This window comes from Mauremys reevesii, linkage group 16 (genome assembly GCF_016161935.1).
Source record: "Mauremys reevesii isolate NIE-2019 linkage group 16, ASM1616193v1, whole genome shotgun sequence".
NCBI lineage: Eukaryota > Metazoa > Chordata > Testudines > Geoemydidae > Mauremys > Mauremys reevesii.
In genome coordinates, this window is record NC_052638.1 from 40,998,773 (window position 1) to 41,008,436 (window position 9,664).

A 9,664-nucleotide genomic window follows, 5' to 3' on the forward strand; every position below is an offset into this window, starting at 1 on the left:
TCTGCTCCGCAGCATGAGACAAGCCGAGAGCGGTGGTTGGTCCTGGGAGCAAGGCCTGTCATGCTGTGAGACATCGTGTCCCATCACTGCGTGACATGGCTTGAAGGGGAACGGCGGAGCAGGAACCCAGGCTGGCTTAGCTCAGCCCTGCTGGCAGCCTGTCCCTTCCCAGCAGCAAGGAAAGACGTTTGCAGGAACTTTTAGAAAACTCCTCCCCACTGCTCTTGACACTTGCTCTGTCACCGGTGCCACCTCGCATGCGGCAACCCCCGCCCTTATTGCAAACCATGGTGCACCCTGGGCTAACGTCCATGAGTGAGGAGGTGCCGGGAGGATGTCACGGGGAGGGGGAGGGTGTTAGCAAAGGTGGGTTTAAAAAGCCTTTTACTGCTGGATGCTTCCACCTACCTGCTTCGTGAGCCCAGGGCTGGCTCTGCTGACCACCTGTCTTCCGATCCCAGGTGGCTATTGACTTCACAGCGTCGAACGGAGACCCCCGGAACAGCTGCTCTCTCCACTACATCAACCCCTACCAGCCCAACGAGTACCTGAAGGCACTGGTGGCAGTGGGAGAGATTTGCCAGGACTACGACAGGTGAGACAGCCCTGGGCTCTGTCTGTGCCTGGCCCGTCTGGCGAACATCCCCACCAGCCTGGCCAGCCCCTCTGGGGAATGCTGGAGTTCAGAGCTGGCTGCCTAGGCTCCCGCCCATCGGGCCCTGCTCTCTCAGCTGCTGCATGCCCACAGGAGCCCCCCATGTCCACTGGCCTGCTGGGCGCCCCCCCACCCCTCACATACACACACACACACTGCCAGAAAAACCTGGCTAAGGGGTCCTGGTTGTACCTACAAGCCCTGCTTGGAACTGTGTTCCTGTCGTCTAATAAACCTTCTGTTTTACTGGCTGGCTGAGAGTCACGGTAAATCAAAAAGGTGGGGGGTGCAGGGCCCTGACTCCCCCCCCCCCCCCCTCTGTAACACGCACACACGGCAGCCCAGCTGCATCTGGGCCGGCTCTTCCTCTCTGGGTTTTTGTAGGCTCTGCCACACAGAAATGGCAAGGCCCCGGACACCCCCCAAGCTGCCCACCCCCCTGCTGCCCCAGCGAGAAGTGCCCCAGCTTGGCCCACTCCCCCAGCTGCCAAGCCCTTCCACTGCTGGGAGCTGGCTGGGATGGGCCCCTCCCAGTGCGGGAGAGGGCAGGCGATACACTGAGTGCTCCCCGGGCACCCCCATGCCAGGTGGGGCCGGGGCCTGGCAGGAGTCCCTGCAGTTTACCATGGTACTGGTCCGTTCCGGGGGGCTCCTGGGGCAGACACTGAGCGGGGAGGGGCCGGTGTTGCCGGCTGGAGGCTCTGCGTCTGGGTTCATTGTGCCCTGTCTGGGCCCCTCACTCCCTGGAGATCCCTTTATGGGGCATGGGGGCGCTTTGGGTGCTGGGGCACCGGAGCAGCATCTGACATCTGCTTCCTTCCAGCGATAAGAAATTCTCCGCCTTAGGGTTTGGTGCGAGGATCCCACCCAAGTACGAGGTAAGACCCCTGCAGGGTAAGAAACAGGACTGCGGGGGGGAGTTGAGGAGCAGCATGGTGGGGGCCAGGATGGCTACGGGGCTGAGGAGTGGGGGACCGGGGAGGTTACGGGGGCTGAGGAGTAGGTGCCGGGGAGGTTGTGGGGGCTGAGGAGTGGGGACCGGGGAGGTTACGGGGGCTGAGGAATGGGGACCGGGAGGTTACGGGGCTGAGGAGTAGGTGCCGGGAGGTTGTGGGGGCTGAGGAGTGGGGCCGGGAGGTTACGGGGCTGAGGAGTGGGGGCCGGGAGGTTACGGGGCTGAGGAGTGGGGACCGGGAGGTTACGGGGCTGAGGAGTGGGGGCCGGGAGGTTACGGGGCTGAGGAGTGGGGCCGGGAGGTTCACGGGGCTGAGGAGTGGGGACCGGGAGGTTACGGGGCTGAGGAGTGGGGGCCGGGAGGTTATGGGGCTGAGGAGTGGGGCCGGGAGGTTACGGGGCTGAGGAGTGGGGACCGGGGAGGTTACGGGGCTGAGGAGTGGGGGCCGGGAGGTTCACGGGGCTGAGGAGTGGGGGGCCGGGGAGGTTACGGGGGCTGAGGAGTGGGGGGCCGGGGAGGTTACGGGGGCTGAGGAGTGTAGGGCGGAGGAGGCTACAGGGACTGAGATACAGGAGAGGCTATGGGGGGGCTGAGCAGCAGGGGTAGGGGAGGTGATGGACTGAGGAGCTGGGGGAGGGGAGACTCCTGTCCAGGGCTATGATGTTGGCAGGCCAGGCTGGGCAGCTCTCGCTTGCCTCAGCTGCTCCCAGCTCACCTGCCTTGTTTCCCCCTGTTCAGGGCATGGAGGGTTTTGGATGGATTCGGTTGGGCAGGCCTCCCTCTCGCTGGCGCTGCTGAGTGGGCTCCGTCCCGGGGAGCAGTGCGCAGCCCTGACATGACACGTCATGTCGACGGCACCTGCCATTTCTATAGAGCAGAGCAGACAAAGACCCCCAGAGAAATGACAGGACTAAGTGTGGTCTCCAGAGCACGTGCCGGGGGGGGGCCGAGGCCGAGCAGTGCGAGGGCTTCGCACGAGGAGGCAGGAACAGCCCCTGCATTGTTTGCCCTGTAGCCAGAGTCCAGCCGGGGAGGCGAGAGGCAGGGCTAGAGACGTACCCTCGCTGCACACAAAGGGGCTGTGGGGGGTCATGTGGGGCCGGGAGCCCCCCCCCCCCCCCCCGATTCATTCTCTGCTCTCTGGTAGGTTTCCCATGATTTCGCCATCAACTTCAATCCGGATGATGACGAGTGTGAAGGTAAGAGGCTGGCAGCAGAGTGAGAGCCAGGCCGCTGCACGCCGTGCCAGGGCCCCAGGGGCAGCCAGGCCTCGCCCCATCTAGCCCTCGCTGCTGGGAGTGTGTGTGTGGGGGGGCTGCGGGCCCGTGTGCTGCTGCCCTCGAGGGCCCTGCTCCCACCCCCTCTCTCCCTGCTGAGCACGGACGCTTCCCCTCCTGCCCGGCAAGTCGTGGCCTCTGCGCCGGAAACGGACCATGCTCCAATCCGGGGCCCTCCTCCCGAGGCTGCCCGGGCCCCCTCGCTGACCACTGTCAGCGCCCCACGAGGAATGGCTGAATCCTGGCAGCCTGTCTGCTGGGCACGTGGGTGGAGCCGGGCAGTGGGGCCTGGACCTGCCTCATTAGTGTCCTCACAGGGGATGGGCAGGGAGAGGTTAGCGGCCCTGGGCCGTGGAATTGCTGGGCCGGGCGGCTTGTCACCCGATTTGATGTCCCCCACTAGGAATTCAGGGCGTGGTGGAATCCTACCAGAACTGCCTGCCGAAAATCCAGCTCTACGGCCCCACCAACGTGTCCCCCATCATCTCCAAGGTGGCCAGGGTGGCGGCGGCGGAGGAGAGAACGAAGGAGGCCTCTGTGAGTACCTGCCCCGTTCCTACCGCGCTGCCTGCACCGCAGGCCGAGGGGCCTGGGATCTCCGGCACTTGCTTCTGCCTGGATGCAGACTGTCCAGCTGTGTAAGCCTCTGCCACGCGGCTCTGTGAGGGCACAGTCCTGGGCTGGGCACAGAGTGCCAGCTGTGCCCGTAGCATGGTGGTGTTTGCAACGTGAGGGACCTGGCTGAGACCCTCCTAACTCCTTTCTCATGTGATCTCCCCAGGGTCCCAAGGCGAGAGGCTGCTGCCGTGGCCTGGGGCAAGTTGCTTAGGGTAACATTGTCAAAGCGACTACGGCCCATTGACTCAGAGAGGGTCTGATGCCAGGTTGGCAAATGGGACGTTGGCTCCTAAGACAGCAGGGCACTTTTGCAAATGTTCTTCATCTGCCCCCTGGGGTTGTATTGCTCCCGGGGCGCTGGGAGGCTGAGTTCACTCTGCACCCCTCAGAGTGTTCCTCTTACGCTGTGGCGGATGCTGAGTCTGCTCCTCGGAGAGCTGCTGCAGCACAAGCGCCAGGCGGGAGCAGGAGTTAGTGGCGGGGAGGAGGGGGTGCACCGAGCAGCAATGGGGTGAAACAACATGAACCTTCAGCTGAGAGCCAGGGAAAGCTTCCTCAGAGTGAGACATTCCAGGCTGTGGGGAAGGCCCATCACTCGGGACTCAGGCCTAGCAGGGAGAGGCCAGTCCTGCCCAGCATGGCTCGGCACTGCTACTGTCAGCCCCATGGCTGCTGGCTGGGCATCAGAGCTACCCCTGGCCATCGAAGGAACGCCAGCTCCTACCTCAGCCACACGTGCCGGGAACGTTTAACATGGCAGCAAGCGCCCAGCCTCACACGTAGGGCGTCTGCCTGAACGGACATTTGCAGCCCATTCCACAGCACAGCCCTCATGGACCTGGAGCACGTGACAGAAGCCAAGTGCTTATTAGAAGATCCCGAGTTCAGGGACTCCTCGGAACAGGCCTCCTCTCCCCTCTGCTCATGCAGTGTCCTCATGTCCTCCAGCAACATTCGATCAGCTGTGAATAAATAGCCAAACCCTCAGGGGCCTGTGGAGTTTCTGGCAGGTCAGTGCGGAGTTACTGGGCCAGGCTAGCCGAGTAAGAAAAGGCCTGAGGTTGCACGGAGCTCTTTGGGGGGCAGCGGAGTGACAGGGATACATGGAGCAGATTCCTGGCTCCAGAGATGCAGTGCCAGGGTCCAGTGGGGCCAGTTATCCCAGTCTCCATGCAACACCTCTGATCACCTGGTGTCACGGAGTCCCCGGGCGATGCTCTGGAGCTGCTCCCCACAAAGCCAGTCAGGACTTTGGGGAGCCTCCTCTCCCTTGGAGCAGACTGTCTCCAGGGCAAGAAGCTCACACGGCTTCACCTCCTGGGTCTGATCTTGGAGCATTCAGCATATGCCCCTCCATGTGCTTCCCATAGTGAGTTCGCTCAGCCGGGGTCCTGGGGAAGCCAGAGGGTCCTGCAGCCCCACTTCGCAGTCAGATGTGACTCTCAGCCAGCCAGTAAAACAGAGGTTTATTTAGATGACAGGAACACAGTCCAAAACAGAGCTTGCCGGTACAGACAACAGGACCCCCTTTAGTTAGATCCATCTGGGCCCCCAGGGAGGCCACAGCACTGCTGGGAAGCCCAAGCCCTGTGGGGGCACCCCTCTCCATTTCCCAGCCAGCTCCAAACTGACACTCCCCTCAGCCTCCCACTCAGCCTCCCCCCGGCTCCTCCCCCAGCCTTTGTGTCCTTTTCCAGTTTCCCGGGGCAGAGGTGTCACCTGGCCTCCAACCCCCTCCTGGGTTCTCAGGTTACAGGCTCAGGTATCCTCCCTTCCCCAATGCAGACAGTCCCAGCACAACTCCCCAGGTCAATAGCCCCACTCAGCAGTCACAGAACACAGCCAGAACATTCCCACTTCGTCACAGTGGCGTCTCGGGGCGTCTGCCATGGACTGGCGCTGTGTGCGTGTGCGCACTGGGTAGGGCGGGCGGGGGCCTTTCATTAAAATCCCGTCAATTATTTACACCTGCGGATGTGGAGCGTTTTAGGAAAATGTCATTTTCTTCTGGGACCTCCCTGGCTATTTGCTCACTGAATCATTTACCGCACTGGCTGAGCCTATCAATTAATGACAGCAGCTAATGCATCATCCTCAGCCTGTGTGCTGACCCCGCTCTGTGTCTCAGGGTGCTGGGGGAGTCGGGGACCAGCAGCCGTAAGATGGGGCTTGAAGAGGAGCAAGGAATCAGTCACTGCCTGCACTGGGATGGAGGGCACGGGGGGCTAGCTCAGATCTGCCCAGTCACCCATAGCCGCTCTCCCCGCTTTGCCCCACAGCAATACTACATCCTGCTGATCCTGACGGACGGGGTGGTGACCGACATGGCAGATACGCGGGAGGCCATCGTGCGGGCCTCCTACCTCCCCATGTCCATCATCATCGTAGGGGTGGGCAACGCGGACTTCACCGACATGCAGATCCTGGACGGGGACGACGGGGTCCTGCGCTCCCCGAAGGGGGAGCCCGTCCTCCGGGACATCGTGCAGTTCGTCCCCTTCAGAGAGTTCAAGAACGTGAGTCGGCCCCCGAGGCCCCTTCCGTAATGACTGCATGGCTGTGACCACCACACGTGTCTGTGGCGTGCCCATCACCGTGGCATCAGGGAGTATGGTTTAGTGGGTAGGGCATAGAGATGGGACTTGGGTGACTTGGGGTCACAGCCTGGCTCTGCCACAGACTCCATCTCTGGCTATGGGCAAGTCCCTTTGTGGCTCTGTGCCTCAGTTTCCCCATCACCAGGGCTGGTGGCACTGCCACCCCTCCCAAGGTGCCGTGAGGGTAAGTCAGGGGTGGCGCTCAGTCATGAGGGCTGTGGGATACCTAGAGAGATGCACTTCGGAGGGCTAGGAAGGGGGCTGGCAGTATCCTCCCCAAAACCAGAGAGGCTCAGGCCTCTCCCGCCTGCCCTGGCACCGCGGGGCTCCCAGGGGAGGGTGGCCTGGTGCCATCCTGCCCTGCTGACCTTCTCAAGGGCTACAGGGGCAGGATTCAGGGTTTGTGCTGTTGGTGAAGGCAGCTAATGAGGGGGTAAGAAAAGGCCTCCTCTCCTCACACCCCCTTTGGTCTCCATGGGCCCCGTCACAGTCTGGCCGCCCTCGCTCCCTGTTCAGTAAAACCATGTCCTTGCTCTGTGTCTCGAAGGAAACTCTCCTGTTCCTGCGGCTCACAGGGGACTGAGGGGGGCGTCCCTGGCCTTTACCCAGCCAAGGGGCTCCAGACACCCGCTTGGTCTCTGGGCTCCATGCTGAAACAAAAGGTGAGACAAGGTGGGTGAGGGACCAGCTTCCATTGGACCAGCTTCTGTTGGTGATTTACACGGAGCTGCTTGTCAGCTCGGGGAAAGGTATGAGAGCACCCCTTGTCCTCCCGTTCAGCGACACAGCTGCACCAGTGCAGTGCTTTGGAGAAGGTGCTCTGACACCGGCGGCAGAGCGTCGCGACACAGCGGCACCAGTGCAGTGCTTTGGAGAAGGTGCTCTGACACCGACGGCAGAGCGTCGCGACACAGCGGCACCAGTGCAGTGCTTTGGAGAAGGTGCTCTGACACCGGTGGCAGAGCGTCGCGACACAGCGGCACCAGTGCAGTGCTTTGGAGAAGGTGCTCTGACACCGACGGCAGAGCGTCTCCGGTCGGCGGCCTTACTCCACCCCAGAGAGGCAGTAGCTGCACTGGCAGGAGAAGCTCTCCCATCCACACAGCGCTGTCTGCACTGGGGGATTTTTCACATCCCCGAGCGACCTAGTTCTTCCCATAGAGGTCTGTAGTGTAGATGTGGTTGTCACGGCTAAATACAAGATCAAAGCGATAGTTTCGAATAAGCAGTTAGCACATATTCTAAGGGCCCATTCAGGGTGAAGAGGCTAAGGGACAGCCCTGCAGTCACAGGACAGAAAGGGTTAGTGGTTACAGAGAGTTGTAATAAGCCAGTGTCTTTGTGATTTGCAGTGTCCAGCAGAGATCTGAAGGTAAGCGCTGTGCCGGTTTCCGTGATCGCTTTGTGAGACGTGTTCACCCACAGGCGATGGGGTGTTTTGGCTTTTATCGTTGTCCTGTGTGCATTCACTGCAGAGTGTAGCAATTGTCTGGTTCACCCACACAGGGTGTGTCTACACTGCAGCTAGACCCCTGCAGCTGACTCAGGCTCCCGCTCAGGGGCTCTTTAACTGCAGTGTAGACGTTCAGCTCTGGGATCCTCCCTCCTGCCAGGGTCCTAGAGCTCGAGCTCCAGTCTGAGCCCAAATGTCTACACTGCATGTAAACAGCCCAAAGAGGGGGTGTCTGGGTGGGGCCGCAGGTGCTGTGTGTAGCACAGGGGTGTGTCTCAGTCAGACTCTGTGTCGGGGACACAGGTGCCTTGTGTAGCACGGTGGGGTGGCTGGGGGCTTTGCTGGCGACGCTGCCCTGAGTTTTCCTGCACATGGAAGGTGGCAGTGAGCAAGATGCCCCACCAGGGAGCCCTGGCCAACGTCTCTGCCCGTGTCAATGCTCTTCCCCAGAGCCGCCGGGCCAGGATCTCCAGCCGCGCTAGCCAGACATCTAAGCAGCTGGGCTCCCCAAAGGGCAGAGACACAGTGTATGGATTTCTCTGGCTCCGTGCTGGAATCTCTCTTGATCAAGCAGAGCTGACGCTGGGTGTGCGGGCGAAGCCACAGATGGAGGGAATGGCTCCTCTGGGTCCTTCAGGGTCAGCCCAGCTGCATCTTCTGTGATGGAATTGGGGCGGGGGGGAATCCATAGTTTGCATTTCTGGACCCTCTTGAGATCTGAGCTGCTTGGGCACTTCAAGGGCTAATTGATCCTGATGGTCAGTAATTGAAGCTCCTGGAGACTTACGTCTTTTCCTTTAGCCACAGTGATACCGAGAGCCACTGGGCAGGATTAACCCTTCAGATGCAGTTGCGGGAAGCACTGGGAAATGGCAGAGCCCAGGCATGGGCTAATGGCAGTTATGCCCCAAAGGACAACGGGGCTGTTCGCCGCCACCCTCCGGTGCTGTGCTGAGGAGCGCCTGGCTGGGAGAGCCCAGAGCCAACGGCTGCCCTTTGTCTTGCAGGCCTCGCCCACGGCCCTGGCGAAGTGCGTGCTGGCCGAGGTGCCGAAGCAGGTGGTGGAGTATTACAGCTACAAGGCCCTGCCGCCCCGGTGTCCCAAAGCCGATTCGCCCAACTCCACCCTCAACTCGCCCCAGTGAGGGACCACCCCTCCGGCACCCCTGCCCTGCTGTCGTCCCTCAGCCCGGCCCACGATGGACAAAGAAATAAAAGGCAAAGGAGAGCAAGAGTGTGTCACTGTCTGAATCGTACAGGCTCCCCCCAGCAGTGAGTGCGGGGCCCCAGGCAGCCTCCCCCCCACCGCCCACATGCCACGCTGCACCCCCTGCCTCCCCCGGCCCTCTGAAGGACCCAGCCAGCGAGCTGAGCCAGCAGTGCAAAGGCACATGAGAAGGGCGGGGCGGGGGGGGGGGGTGCCTTGCTGGTTTCTCACTCGGGCCGGGTCCCTGCTCAGTTTGACAAGGAGCTTCTGGGCATGATGCAGTGACCTGGCCTTGGATGCGGAGAGGTGGGTGTTTACAGTGTGATGGAATCAGGCAGGCAAGGGGAGAGAGGGTGGCAGTGGCTGGTCAGGCAGCAGAGAGTGAGTGAGGGGCTGGCTGGACCCGGGGGGGGGGGGGTAGGGGGGAGGGACCAGAGCCCGCTGCCTCCAGGGCACTGGTTTGGTGGTCCCAGGAGTACTAGGAATGGGATAGGGAGCCTGGCTCGTGGGCTCCAGTGGCTGACAGCTCTTGGGTGAGTGACCCATTTGTGCAGTGAGTTTGCTGGTTCTCAGGCATCCCCAGCACCCAGTGTCTAAAGTGCTGGCTCAGTTCTGGAAATAAAATTTCTAGATTTGGGAGACTCCCTCTGACTGGCTGCTTCTCTCCCTTCCCCGCCTCCGGGGGAAGAGCAGCCAATCAGATCTGCTGCAGGGAATACACACCTATGCACCCAACGTTGAGGCCCCTCTGTCCGCTCCCACGCTGCATGATTTCCCATCTTCTGCCCAGAACGCGGCTGGCATCCCCAGCCCTGGACCAGCAGCCTCCCTGACTGTGGATCATGTCAGCATCCCCCAGGGGTAGCCCCTGCTGCCTGTCAAAGAAACCCAGAGAGCAACCT

At 61.6% G+C, this 9,664-nt stretch overlaps 1 protein-coding gene across 4 annotated transcripts in view; it reads left to right on the plus strand.

Moving 5' to 3' along the window:
- Positions 1 to 9,112, plus strand: part of CPNE7 (copine 7) — a 45,312-nt gene extending 36,200 nt beyond the window's left edge. For all 4 annotated transcript variants that reach the window (XM_039503911.1, XM_039503912.1, XM_039503914.1 and 1 more), the window contains 6 exons: positions 462 to 595; positions 1,479 to 1,533; positions 2,758 to 2,809; positions 3,291 to 3,424; positions 5,785 to 6,021; positions 8,563 to 9,112. In XM_039503911.1, coding sequence (XP_039359845.1) covers positions 462 to 595; positions 1,479 to 1,533; positions 2,758 to 2,809; positions 3,291 to 3,424; positions 5,785 to 6,021; positions 8,563 to 8,700 — 750 coding nt within the window. In that variant the 3' untranslated portion in view covers positions 8,701 to 9,112. The remainder of the gene's footprint in view (positions 1 to 461; positions 596 to 1,478; positions 1,534 to 2,757; positions 2,810 to 3,290; positions 3,425 to 5,784; positions 6,022 to 8,562) is intronic.
- The last annotated feature ends 552 nt before the right edge of the window (positions 9,113 to 9,664 follow it).